General features: G+C 38.1%; 1 protein-coding gene across 2 annotated transcripts in view; it reads left to right on the plus strand.

The window, feature by feature from the left end:
• The window catches only part of LOC131056095 (protein SLOW WALKER 2), a 136,544-nt gene that overhangs the window by 42,212 nt on the left and 79,250 nt on the right, over nt 1-15,082 (plus strand). Inside the window, exons 8-9 of one of the 2 annotated variants that reach the window (XM_057990434.2) lie at nt 355-447; nt 12,848-13,006. In XM_057990434.2, the coding sequence (XP_057846417.2) occupies nt 355-447; nt 12,848-13,006 (252 nt within the window). The remainder of the gene's footprint in view (nt 1-354; nt 448-12,847; nt 13,007-15,082) is intronic. The other variant, XM_057990435.2, reaches the window with a different exon arrangement.

Here is a 15,082-nt window from a genome sequence, read left to right on the forward strand (position 1 = left end):
TTACAAAAGATTGTCTTGAAGCATTGCTCGAATCGTTTGTCTTTTCTAATTTACTTGTTATTTTCTTAATTTTTCTCTCTTATAGAATGCAAATTTTGGGCAATACATTTACATTGTTCTTTTATAGATTCTTTGGGTTATCAAACACTAGAGTTGTCTAGTCTTAGTGTTATCAGTTTCGTGGGGTATGATTTTTCTATACAAAACCTCGCTTCTTGATTGTTAACATGCAAGATTACTAAATTGTTGTGATACTTTGATGTCATAATAATTAAATTCTTGTTTGCACTCTTATTTGTGTATCTAATTTGATTCTAAATTAGTCCAATGGGATGTTTTTTATGGTTGATGTAGGTTATTTTCTTAAATCAGATACTACTCAGTAGCAAAGGAGATGGACCTAAGTTGGCAAAGCGTCTGGTTGACATATATTTTGCATTATTTAAGGTGAATTGCTCAACATATATTTGGTATTTTCATCTACTTTTGCATCTTGATAATTGGATTGGATTTCTTCATATGATTATTTAGTGTGGGTTAATCTTTGTTGGTCCTGTAGCATAATTTAGAATGGAGAATGCATTATTGATTTTCTATTCTAAGGGATAAGTCATTATGTTGATTATAGAAAAGTAATAAAGATGCAGTACTTTAGTGAGTTTACATATCATGTGTCACATTAGTTGTGAAAATTAATGATAACAATATCATTTTTGTTGGGATAATATTTGCTGGACCTGTAGAAGTATGTAGAATGGAGATTGTCATTTTTATTGACTCTCTAAAGTAAGGAATAAAGCATAATTTTGTTTGAAGAAAAGTAACAAAGATGTAACAATTAGCATCAACTGGGTCTAATAAAGTGTATGTACTATGTATCATTTTGTATGCCAATTTTGAAGCAAATGACAATATTTTGGTTCAACTGCAGGTATATTTGTCTCCATGCTATGTTGTCCTTAGTTATCTTTTTTGTCTCCATTCATTGTTTGTGATTGTTCTTCAAGGGTGTCATTTTGGTTTAGCCACTCATTTTTGTTTTTTGATGTCTCCATTCATTGTTTGTGATTGTTCTTCAAGGGTGTTATTTTGGTTTAGCCACTCATTTATGTTTTTTGATTTGGAGGGTCCAAATCTTGTGGATGAATAAGAAAGGGATAAGATGGGACTTGAATTGTAGATGCTGACTGTATTCCTGTTAGGATCTAACACTCTACATGTTTGTGATCATGATAGAATGCTTGGTGAGACATTTTCCGATGTCAATTTACACTGCTTTCCTCTTATATCTTTCTCTTTTACTTGTTGGCCTCAACTTAGGAGGACCTGTTAGGACTGCAAATTTTTGAAAATCTCCTGAGCTCTTTCTTGCTTGCGGCTATGCATAAGTTAGGGCTTTTTCAAAATTTTCTCTATGTCAAGCCTTTCACTGCGCTGACTTCATGCTTTTTCATTAGGTTGTATTCTCTCATTGACCTGCACCAACCAGTGATTGCCTTTCTAAGAATCAACTTATAACCACTTTTACATTGTGGTTACTGCCTCCCCTCCCTCCCTCACCCCCACATTAGATATTGGTTCTATAGCTGATCATTTTGATTTTGACTAAGTCGCAAGTTTTAGGGCCATGCGAGTCTTGAACCTTTCAATGTTATAGCTAACAACCCATAGTTAGTATTTCATCACATGAGATAAATTTTTTACTTAAATGCCTCGCCCATTGAAGAAACTTGGGTGTATCAAGAAGATGGTTTCAATGTCTCTCCGATCTTCGATCGACAACAAATGAGGATTAGCATGGTTGGCTTGTGTTGTATCAAAGAGACATGCTTGTATCGGAGTATGAGTTTTAAAGTCTCTCTGATTTCTGATAGGGTGATGTGTTCATTTGTTGGTATGGTGAGGGCTCTCTTTATCAAAGAGACTCTTTATGTCAGGGAGACGATTTTCATGTTTCTTCAATCTCCAATGAAGATTGAAAAGGAGGTATTAAGTGTCTGTGCTCATCGAAGGGACTTTGTTATATCGTAGAGACAAATTTGTGGTCTCTTCGATGCCCGATGGTATGTGACATATAAGGTAGTGGACCCATTGTGATTGATGATGTGGCTTGCAGACCTCATCATGAAGACTCCAATACTTCAAAGAGATGTTTTTTTTGGTCTCTTCGATATCTGATGAAGACAAATGAGATGGTCTTATTGAGGCAATAAATTCAAATACTGCCGATGACTGTTGATGTCCTAGATCAATAGTGGATATTCAAAATAGTTCAATGGCTTTACTAATAGTAGTAGATGGTGCATGAATGAACATTTATGAACCAAATTTTGCAAAACTTTAAGTAATCTTCGCAGAGAGGAATTCAAAGTCTGCGAATGTGTGCAGAAGTGTGAGACGCCATTGACTAGTAATTACCCAAAGCTTGAGCTAAAAATTTAATTTATTTTCTGCTTGTGAAGACTAGTGAATTGTGTCCTAGGGTTTAGCCGTTGTCTTTTGATGTAAAGAATTTGTGTTCTAGGGTAGAATTGTGTGCATGAATTGTGGAATTAGGACGTAGTATAGTCAACGTGGCTAGTTCGTCTGAGAATCCATCTTAGCCGAAGCCCAAAATGCAAAAGAAAGAATCCAGACAATTTAACTAGGACTTGACTGACCAAATGCCTTGTTCCAGTCCAAAAACAAAGAGTGTGAGTCTGAATCCTAGTGCAGAGAGATTAGAAGACAATCAGAAGGGCCTTGGAGATATTTTGATTCTAGAAAGAGGGTATGACATGTTCAGATACCATTACAGGAAGATGTACAAAGATAGGCCTGTGTGTCACCCATGGCAGTTGAATTTGCCTAAATTGGTAGTCCCCAATGTATTTGTCAATGTCGAACTCATGAGGGTAATAGCTCGTAAATATGATCCAAAAACAAGAATGATTTACATTGCAGATGGTTCATCCTTTGTTCCCATCATCAAATATTATATCTTTCATGTGTTTAGACTTGATAGTAGTATGGATTTGAAATTTACTATTGGGAAAGTCGGTGAAGAGTATCATAGGATGCGTAATGACTACAAGATGTAGAGGCTACCTTTGCACAAGCCCAGGGATGAGAATGACAAATTGAGGGTGTTTGGTGCTAAGGAGGATTCACCTTTTTCCGTGAAGTTGTTTGAAGAATACTATCAGTTCACTTACTATTTTGCATGCCAAGTTTTAGGGTTAGAGGCTTTTACAAATATGCTAGTGGTTCCCATGGTATTATCTAGCGATATACAGAGTCGTGGTGCTCGACCCTTTGATTATGCTCACTTTTTAGCTGAGGAGATTCACGAGAAGCTTACTTCCATCAAAAACAACAATGAGATTATTGTTTTTAAACATTGTTCATTGTTGATGCATCTTATTATTTATGAAGGTTAGGCAATGGGTATGTGGTTGGAGCATTTGAGGATTAAAGATGTTGATCATATTAAGAATTGGCATTATGTACAAATGTGGACTGCAGTTTGGGATATCAGGTGCGAGTGGTCACACTATTTGATCTTTGAAGAATTCTTTGTGAAGCGGTGTACATTTTGTTTCGTCATCCATGTGATTATAGTGTGTCACTAGAGTTCCAAAGGTTCCTAATCCAAGGGTATAAATTGGTCACAATTGGGGTGACTGGTATGGTTTTAAGAATTGCACCAAGATTAGGTGTATGGTTATGAAGGAGCCCCGTACTTATTGCCAAGGACTATACTAGATAGGGTGGCCTATTTAGAAATTGTTAGGCAAATGAATGACCGGAGCTTCATGCACTTAAGGTCTCAACACAAGCAATCTTCTCTTCTTGGTACATTATGTTTTGGGGACTTCACAGTTAATTATACTAATGCATATGGCCTCATCAACGAAAAAATTGAATACTTCCACTTACCAGTGGGTTATCCAAGAAGCTGGTTTGACCCTGGGGGTTTTATTAGTAATGCTAGAGCTGCTCAGAAGTTAGGAGCTTACCCTCGTGTCTGTTCGGTCTGTTATGATCTAGTGAGAAATCTACCAAAAGATTTTGTCATGAGAAAAATTAGTATGTACAACAGGATCGTGGCTGCAGAAATGGAGGGGTAAGCATAACTCATCATATAAAGGTGCATTCATTGAGATAGAGGATCTAGGGAAGAGGTTTGACATTATGCTGCAAAAGGAACTGGAGTTGGTGAGAGGTGTACCCTCTTATATTTTTGCAAGGATAGGAGAAGATCCTTATGAACAGGAAATGCAACATGTACAAGTTGAGGTAGCGGTTCCTCTTGACCACATGTCTCCTCAACCTACCCCAAAGACTATGATGATGATTATGAGCAAATTGTAGAACTGATCGTCCAAGAATAGGAAACCCCTCAAGAAAGGGTAGTTATTGAAGTTGAGCCATCTGATCAACTATCAGATGATGTTAGACATTTAGCCAGCACAAGGTTTGTTTTCTGATGATGTTGTTTTCAAATCCTCCAAGTTTAAAGCTTTCTTATTGGAGTATAAGGGAAAATAAATAGGAGATAGGGAAAAGGACTTTAGTCCAAAGATGCACCAACGAATTAGTCAAGAATTGCATGACAAGTGAATGAAGAGATGAGAACTATGACCCCTGAGAAGGGCACAACATTGTTGCAAGAGGCTAGAGTGATGATTTTGCCTAGAGGGGATATTAGTTCAGCAATTGCATTTGACAATCTCAGTCTAAATCAAAAGATGATTGTGAGCTTAAGTTTAATACTGGTTCAGGATACAACTCTGATGACCACTTGCTGTCTATTTGGGCACTATATCCACCGAGAAGGAAGCCATTAGTGGTTGATGATCCTAGTAAAATCTACGGGCAACTTGTGGTGCACAAATTGGAGGATACAAATCCCATTGAGGCAGCAAATTTAACAATCAATGCTACCCGTTTTACAAAAGCACATGTTGACAAATTGCTTAGGGAAAATAATTCATACAAACCCGAGAATGAACGATTGATGAAGGATATTGCTAAATTCAAGGATAACTTAACTTATCCTTCAGGTTCCTATCAGGATACATTAGATAGAGGGAAAGCTCTTTTGCAGGAACAGGTTGGACAATCCTTTTGGAAGGATAAAGCAGAGAAGTCACAAAGAAGAGAAGAGCAATTACTTATAGAATTGAAGGCCATACGTTTAATATGGCTTCTGCATTGGTTAGTGATAGGTTCAAGAAGATGGTTTCACAGGTTGACAAGTTTTGGGCTGTTTATGTGACATACAAGGCTCTCAAAGAGCATGATAAATTGCAAGGAAGATTGGAATCTGAAAAAGGAAAGAGAGTGAAGTCAAGGGATCCCATTGACAGTAATTTTTTATGAATGATTGATGATTGGATTGAAAAGCATAAAAAATAGTCAGGATTTTGTTGGTGAATTTAATGAATATGATTAGATGCAAGATTTCTCTTTCCCTTCCATTTTTAATGAGAATGGTGATCTTAAGGAATAGGATGAGTAGAAGAATGAGATTTGTCAAATGATGCTTCATGCTTTGAGTTTCATTAATGATGAGGAGAAGGTTGTGGAGCATACAATCAATCAACTTGAGAAAATGTTCTTATTGGAGTATGTAATGAGGGAAACCAACACATCTGTTGTTACATATGCTATATAAGAGTATAGTGATCATCTGTCACATTTAAGTCTGTTTTAATCTAGATCAATTTGATCAAGCTAGTAAATGTGAGTGGCATTTTCTTGGATTGGTGGTTTTATGTTTTGAAGGGGTTATTTTGATATTGAATTGTGCCAACTGGGTATTTGGATGGTGAAAAAGACATATTGAAATGCCACTTATACTTAAATGTTATATTTCATGTGTATATTCTGATGAAGAGAATGAAACTGACCTGAAAAAACTAAAAATGATAATTTTTTGACATGTTTGGGCCTCTTTTTTCAGTCTAGCCGAGTTTTTTAAAGAAACTCGCCGAGTTTTTGCTGCGAGTTAAAGTCATAAAAAATCGCAGAGCTCAAAACTCGGCGAGTGTGCCATCTATGGTTTACAGTATCCTACACTTGGACTTTCTCTACAGCTTTGCTCCAAATGCATGCTTGTAGACACACAACTCCCTACCTCACTGTCCAACTAAGAACCTCCCAGTCTTTGTCCAAAAGGATCAGAACAAAATCACCCCCTAATTTATGCTTAGAGATGTGAAGTAGCCCACTTCAGAATTCCCAACAATAAACAAATTCTGAAAAGTATTTATTTCCTTGGATAGAATATTCGTATTATTAATATCCAAGATCCACAATAAAAACTATTAAGGCAAAATTTTGAAAAGGGGTTTGGGTTCGTTAGTACAAAAACAATGTGTGTGTGTGTGTGTGTGTGTGTGTGTGTGTATATGCAGCCTAGAAGCATGAATTAAGATTAGAATTTCACATAGCATCATATGAACAATAAAACCACCATAAACTTGTAATCATAGCATCATATGCATCAAGTTCAATATCAAAATAATAATATCGAGTTCAAGTATCATTGTTTCAAAAATTAAATATCTGCTCTAAGCTGCAATTAATAATGTTTATATTAGAGGAAGACCTAGTAAACTGGAGCTCTTAGAGGAAACCACTGCTACCTGCCAATTGTACTTTGGTTGATTAACTTGTGTTGACACCTCCTATGCCTTGTGTTACAGCCTTTTCTATGGTCATCTGGCACTACCATTTTGATTTGAATGTTCTTCACCCCAATGTTGTTCTTTGATCATTAAACCAGTAGATCTGATGCCCATTCACATTGATTAATAATGCTCCAGTTTGGGATCTTGAGGATATTCTGAAGCCCTTGGTGGTATTCTTTTAACATTTTGGAGTCTCTCCTGTCTCTTTTTGGTATATAGTAAGGCAAAACCAAACTGTATACAAGATTAACTGTAAACCCTATGGTAAGGAGCAATAAGGTTGTTTTTATATAAGGGTGCATGTTGGTGGTATTCAACACCTTGATCAAACTGGGTGTGTTTTGTAAGTTGAAAATGTGTCCTTCACACTTGAACATGGTTATACATGCATCCTTCACAATCCAATCCTCACCAAAAATTTAATGCTATTAGTCAAGTCAGACATATTTGTAAGATTTTGAGGTACCGGCAGATTTCAAGTGGCTGATTGCAAAAAAATAAAAAAGTTTTTGGGCGCCCAAGCATCTGGGTTCGCCCAGGTTTGCCCTGGATGAATCAGCTCACCTGGACACAAACCCTGGCCGAACCCACAGGCGAACCGGACCAGGGTCAGTACCAGAACTAAACCAGACCAGTACTAGGCCCTCAGACTAGTGAACCCTACAACTTAGGTATTTGGGAGATGATGCATATGCAAGGAGGTGCAATGGCGTCTTCATCTTGTTTCAACAATGATGAATGATTTTTTCCACCCTTTTGAAAAATGTTTCTTTGGGGTCATTCTCTTTTTTTGTGCTATTATGACCTTTATTTTTTCTATTATGAAGTCCATGCCATCATATATTTCCCCCAAACATTGTGTATCCATATCAGCAAACCTGATCATACTCAGGATGGGCTTGGTGAAATTCAAGACATATTCCACACGAGCCCACCAATAATCATCCAGGATCAATGACACTCCATTGGTTACTAACAGCCATGGCTCCCAATGCCTCTCACACCTTCAAACGTTGTCTCAAAACGATTGTATGTGATGCAAATCGGGTCTCAACAACCTAGGATCATGGAAAAAATATGTTAATAACACATTAAAACATATTATATACATATTAAACATGACACAGATAAAATTAAATAAATAAATAAAATTTACCTTCAACAATTCCAACCTCGAGAAAGTCGTGAAAATGCCTTGTGACATATGGTGGTTTATCACAAACATTTGGATCTCCTTACCCTCTTGGTATATTTCTTTCACCCACTCTATTTGAGTGCCAATCACTTTCATCACCAAGTTAAGGTAGTTGACAGTGCATGGTGTCTAGAAAATGTGCTCATTTTTTTGCTCAACTCCTAATTAATCCCAATAATCTCTAATTGGTTTGAGTGGACATGTGGCAGTGCATGTCAATTGTGTAGCAACATTGAGGGTGCTAGGATGCAACCTCAAGTATATTTGTCTCCATGTTTGTTTTCCTTAGTTATCTTTAACGTCTTCATTCATCATTTTTTACATTCTTTAAAGATTTCATTTTTTATTTTTCACTTGATTATGTTTGTTTGAGATAGAGGCCCCAAATCTTGTGGGTGAATAAGATGGATTGGATGGAATTGGGTTGTAAACGCGAACAATCTTTCTATTGGGATCCAAGTTCCAATTGTGAAAATTAGTGATAGGATGCTTAGTGAGATATTTGTCATATTTCATCTTTTATTGTTTTCTTCTTGTATCTGTTGGCCTTGACTTAGGAGGATCAACTGGTGGGAGAGGAAAGTATTTATTTATGACATGGCACATTTAGAAAATTTGGAGCATTTTATAATGTTAATGTCGACAGTTTAGAGCTATTTATCTTTTATCATGGGTACTTCTTACTGACAAATTTCCTGCATAGGATAATGATCAAGATTATCTTAAAAACTTGGTATTTTCATTTATTAGCAGTGTTCCACGGGGATGCATCCCCCCCCTTTTTGGGCGCGTCCCCCCGTCAGAGACGTCTTGGGGACGGGGGGACGGGGACGCGACGTCCCTCGCCGTCCCGCCACCGCCACCCAAACGCCGCCGGGACGTGGAGACGTCCTCGTGTCTCCGCGTCTCCCAGGGAGACGTGGAGACGTTTGGGCGTCTCCTGGGAGACGTTGGGGCGTCTCTGTGGGAGACGCCTGGGCGTCTCCCAGTCCCTCAAGAGACGTCCAGGCGTCTCTCAAGGGATGGGGAGACGCCCAGGCGTCTCCCGCATTCCCACGCGAAAAAAGGCACTTTTTAAAGTTTTTTTAAAACATGTGCCTTTTGGGGGGGGGTTAAGGGGTAACCCTAATTGGACGTGGGCCCACCCTACCCCCCAAAACAACACAAAAGCATGTTTATTTTGGATTTCACTCTCATTTTGGAAAACTGATTTTTTTTCCAGCAACTTGAAGAGGAGGAAATACTTGAAGAAGATTGATTGAAGGGGTGAGAAAAGTGACTGCAAGCGTGATAGGAGCTAGAAGAAGCAAGAAGAAGAGGAAGAAGAAGATTCTTCTACATTTTGGAGAGATTTTTCAAGCACAAGGTAGGGTTTTTCAACTTCTTCTTGTTTTTTTTTTGTTTTACTTTCTGATTTTCATTGTTCTATGTCATTTTTGGTTTTTTTTCCCTATTCATCTCAAGACTCAAAATGAGATTTGATGTTGAATCTTGAGGGCAAAATGATTCATCATTTTGCCCTCAAGATTCAGCATCAAATCTCATTTTGAGATGAATAGGAAAAAAATTTAAAAATATATTGTTAAACAAGGCTGATTTTATTTTTATTTTTATTTTGTGAAATCATTTTGCCCTCAAGATTCAACATCAAATCTCATTTTGAGATGAATAGGAAAAAAATTTAAAAATATATTGTTAAACAAGGCTGATTTTATTTTTATTTTTATTTTGTGAAATGCAGTGTCAATTTCACAATGAGCTCCCAAGGCACGAGTGAAGATGACATGGAAATCCATTCTCATAGTGAGAATGATTCAGAATATGAACCTGAAAATGAGGGGGGTGACCATGGGGCTGATCCTGGAGCCCAATCTAGTTCTATGGCAAGTGCACCAGCTAGTACAGGTTGCCCTTCAGAGTTGTTGGCACCATATGCTAGGGGTCATTTTGATCCTAAGTCTCCTCTAAAACAGTTTGCTTCACAAATATCAGTACAAGGCACTGCATCACATTCAAGTGGGGGAACAAGGAAGTGGAAGTGCAATATTTGTGACAGAGAATGGTTCGGTAGCATTAGCAGGGTGAATGCACACTTTCTGTTTTGGAGAGGAAAAGGCGTGAAACATTGTAAGTTTTTGGAGGAACCCAAAAATATACAGTACAGAATTGAGTTTAACAGGCTTTGGGGGGTTCCAGATGACACAAATATTTCAATGCCTACTACTTTGTCTGCTAGGGCATCACTTCACGACAACCAGAATGTGCCAGTGCCACATACTTCTCATGCTTTGCAAGCGGGAGGAATGATGTTTGGATCTCCATCTACTTCCACTTCTACTGCTGCCAGGGCTGGGAAACGTAGGTTGCATACACCACAGAGCAACCCCATTGCTGATATGTTTAATGTGCAGCTGAGAGATGAGATAGATGAATCCATTGGCAATTTCTTCTTTGCCAATGGCATTCCATTTCATGTTACACGGTCTCCTTATTATAGGAAGATGATGGATATGGTGGCCAAGGGAGGACCATCTTATGTGCCACCAGGGGAGATGAAAATGAGGACCTCGATTTTGGATAAAAGCTATTCCAAGATCAATATTTTGATGGAGAAGATGAAGGCATGTTGGGCGGCATCGGGGTGCAACATAGTTATGGATGGGTGGACGAACATTAGCCATCGTCCACTCATCAACGTCATGGTCACATGTGCAGAGGGCCCATACTTCCTTAGAGCAGTTGATTGTACAGGGCATCGTAAAGATGCTGATTTCCAGTTTCAGGTCCTCAGGGAGGCTATTGAGGAGGTTGGGCCACAAAATGTGGTCCAAGTAGTGACAGATGCAGCCTATGTGTGTAGAGCAGCAGGGAGACTCGTTGAGGCAGCCTATAGACATATTTGGTGGACCCCATGTTGTGTGCATGCCATGAACAATGCACTCAAGGACATGGGGAAGATTGACTGGATTAGAGGAGTGGTCACCGATGCGAGAGATGTGCAGATGTTTATCTGCAACCACCACACTTCACATGCACTCTTCAGGACCTTCGCGAAGAAGGAGTTCTTGAAACTAGTTGAGAATAGATATGCATCCTATTTCATTCTCTTGGAGAGAATGATTGAGTTGCAAGAGGCATTGCAACTCATGGTTATGACTAATGAGTGGAATAGGTGGGCTGAGGCCAAGACAGAGCAAGGGAGAAGGGTGAAGGAGATAGTGAAGAGTGATGTGTTTTGGACTGATGCGAAATACATTGTCTCCATCATTTCTCCAGTATTCCAGGTGATCAGATATGGGGATGGGGATGCACCTAACCTTGGAGAGGTGTATGAGTGCATTGACTCTATGCTTGACCAGATGAGGACTGCTGTGCGAGTGAAGGACCCCTCTCTAGCATTCTACAATGAGCGAATCCGGCCTATCATTCAGAGTAGATGGGACAAGTTGAACACTCCTTTGCATATGGCTTCCTTTGCCTTGAATCCTAAGTGGTACAAGGCTAGACTGGGTAGAATGACACCGATTGAGGATGATGAGGTGAAGGCGGGTTTCTTTAGGTGCATAGAGAAGATGTTTGATTCCAGAGATGCCGACACAATGCGCACTGAGTGGGGAAGATTTGCCACTCTTAGAGGTTATTCAGATGCGGCAAAGATTGATATAGACACTATGGCACAGGAGGACCCACTTTTGTGGTGGACTTGTCATGGCCCGAAATCTTTGACCACCACTCTAGCCATCCGTTTGCTATCCCAGGTTTCCAGTTCTTCAGCTGATGAGAGGAATTGGTCTACATATAGCTTCATCCACTCTCTTAAGAGGAACAGACTTACCTCTAAGAGAGTAGAGAAGCTTGTGGCTGTACACAGTGCTTTGCGTCTCATAGACCGCAAGACACTCTTTTACAAGGAGAGTCCAGTGGCACGATGGGATGTAGAGCCAGAGGAGCCTTCACAGATTGATGAGGATGATCCTACCACTTCAGATACAGGGCTAGTTGGTGTGAGCTTGAGGGACGTTGATCTTCAAGAGTCCAGCAGTTCCAGTGAGGAGGAGTTCGCAGATGATTAGAGGCCTCCATTAGCTACATTTTGAGTTTTGTCATTTTGTCTTTGACTCTAGTCTCTTTTGTAATGCTATTGCTACACGTATTTGTATTTGGCTACTCATTGTAATGATGAATTATGTAATCATCTTTATTATTATAGACTTTGCAATGGCATTAGATATTCGTATTTTCGTTTTCCTTTTTCGATATTCATATGATAGAAATGAGAAATCTCCAATTTGACAATTTCATCTGTCAAATTTTATTTAGCATTTAGCAATTAGTATTACTAATCTAAGTAATCTTGGTATTTCCTATAGTTTCATTTGAAATCTAATTCTTATACTGTTATACATCTTTTCAAAACTAGTTTTTCAAGTACTATATGTATATATATGAGCACCACCACCCCGCCACCCCCCCCCTCCCCCCCCGCCGTCCCCAAAATTAGGCCCTTGGTCCCCCCGTCCCAGAAACGCGTCCCCCTCGTCCCCCCGTCCCCAACGCCCGTGGAACACTGTTTATTAGGTTATCTGTAATGAAGGTTTCCAGTTTATGAGCCACACAAACAAGAAATTGTTGTGTGCTAGACATCACTAATTGTAATGCTGTTTGTAAATATTTATATGATTTCTTTCTTAGATGAGTTAATAAAGTTATGTACTATATTAGGAGTTTAGAAGTATTTATATATTTATGTTTTATATGTGGTTCTTGTCCCTGCAGCTTTGTTTTTCAGCCTTTGTATGCAATCGAGTGCAGAATGCTGTTAAGATTTTGCACACTCATATGTTGTGTTAGCTATTCAAAATTTTATATTGAGACAATTTCAATATTTGATTCCTTAAATAATCTGAACATTGTCTTCTGTATATAAATATATATAGCTTTTAAAGCATTTTTTCACTCTTTTGTGGATTTACAGGTGCTGATATCCAAAGATAACGAAGCAGAAAAATATGGAAAGAATCGGAAAGGTTCTAAGGAGAAAGCAAAGAATATATTAGACAAGAAAAAGAAGCCAGAGTCCTTGACTGAAACTCCTGTTGAAATTGATTCCAGGCTTCTGAGTGCACTACTAACAGTACGCAATTTTTGCTTATCCACATTTTGGACATCATTTAAAAGAATGTTAAATTAGTCAAAATATTTGTAAACGGAGATAAAGATTTCTGTTCAAGGATAACGTGGAGTGACTACGGGTAGAAAAGTTTGAAATTGGAGACTAAGAAACTGGTGCATCTCTAAAATAGGAAGCCAGAAAATTAATTTTTGAATTTTTGGATTTTTTGGTTTGTTTCACTTATAATTTTCATCTGTTTATTTAGCATTAATTAATTAAATATCTATTTTTGGAAGTGCGCATCTTATGATTTGTCATTTATTAATAGGAATGTACAATACGTTACGGTTTGTTTTGGCACCTGTACATGGATCTTTTCCTGAATAAGCAAGGCAATTTTGTAGTCCTATTGTATCAGTAAGTGCCTGTCCACCTTCCCACCTAGGTTCTTTTCATGCATTGTGGTAAATGTTGGGAAAAACCTGCAAGCAATTGCAGCTTGAGAGATTTCCCTTGTTGATTGGAACTGCCAAGCTGTTGGTAGTTAAACCTGAAGCTAGGAAAAACTCGTGACGAGTTCAAACATTTGGTAAAAACATTGGTTTAATCCTTTCCTTTTTCCTTTTGAAAAAAAGTACTGCTTTTGTATGGGTGTCATATTAAAAATAAAATAAAAATGAATATTTTTTCTCTTTTTAGATTTCTGAGATTTTCCCTAGTTTTTTCCATATTAAATCCAGGTAGTTGAATGCTTCTTGCACTTTTGCCATGCTCTGTGAATGCGTGTAAATGGAATGCTACTAGATTGCCAAGAATTCATGCTTGGAATTGATTTAGTGAAGCCTCCAACTGGATATTAAAAATATCAAGAAAGAAAGAAAGAAAATAAATTATGGTAGTGCCCATGGATGACCAAAAGTAGGTCAAGCCATTCAGCTTGAATTACAAATGATTAAGCCTTTAAGCCTGAAATTTATTTAAATATTGATATTTTTATAAATTAAGCTTACCCGTGTTAACAGCTCTTGGTCTCCATTGAAATACTTTACTAGTTGGAGTATGTCCTCAATTAGCAGGTCTCTTACATTCACTAATTCGATAACCACTCCATGAAGTGCCTTCAACTAGCTTGTTTAATGAATGGGGCTTGGAATTTCGATTGTTCTAGAATATAGATATTATCCATTATTATCAGTTGTGCTGAATACCATTGCATGAAATTAGAAATCCTCTACCCAAGTTGCTGAAACTTTATCTCTTGTTGCTATCTAGTTCTTGTCTTCAGCAGAAGAGCCATGCCTTAGTAATGTTGATGTGTGTTATCTGGTACACAAGGCTCCCCTATTTGGGAATATAATTTCAGCTCTGTCTTCAGTCTTCCAGATTTGGCAATAAAGAGAAAGAAACGGAAGAAATTAATTACATTAATATCCATGGATGGCAAGAATAGGTCAACAAGACTAGAACATTCAACTGTTATGATAGCCAGGAACTAGGTAAAATGGGGCCTTAGATTCAAATCAAATACAATAAGTAAAAAGATTTGAGAAGGAAGTAGAGAGCTGGTGCTAGGGAAGTCGATCAGTCACCCCTCCATAGCTATTTCTTTCATCTTACTTGTAGTGTTTTCTCTGGTGGTCTTGATTGAAATGTTTTGAAATGTTCAATTTTGTTTGTTTGTGTGCTTATTTATTAAGGTTTTGGTTGTAACCAATCTTCTTCTTGTTTCCTTATATCTTGCTTGGTTGTCCATTTAGTGTGGTTTTGTTTCTCCTCAAGTAGGAATGAGGTATGAAAGTGGTGGCACCTGCCTAGTGCAATGTCACATGATGCAAGTACAACCTACCCAAGTAGATAGCCGTTGTTTCATGAAATTACTAAAATACTGATGCTGTATAGGCACAAGTTTATTAATAAAAAACCTGGGTAATTAGCTACCATGCTCCCAACATTAAATGTTTTCTATGATGACGCATGTACATTCTAATCTTGACATATGGAGTTATATACTTGTTATAGATCTAACTTGAAGGAAAACGGCAGCAGTTTTAGAGTTTGTATACAATTATCTCATTGTATGTATCATATTAGAGTCAC

This window comes from Cryptomeria japonica, chromosome 2 (assembly GCF_030272615.1).
Source record: "Cryptomeria japonica chromosome 2, Sugi_1.0, whole genome shotgun sequence".
In the NCBI taxonomy this organism is placed as follows: domain Eukaryota; kingdom Viridiplantae; phylum Streptophyta; class Pinopsida; order Cupressales; family Cupressaceae; genus Cryptomeria; species Cryptomeria japonica.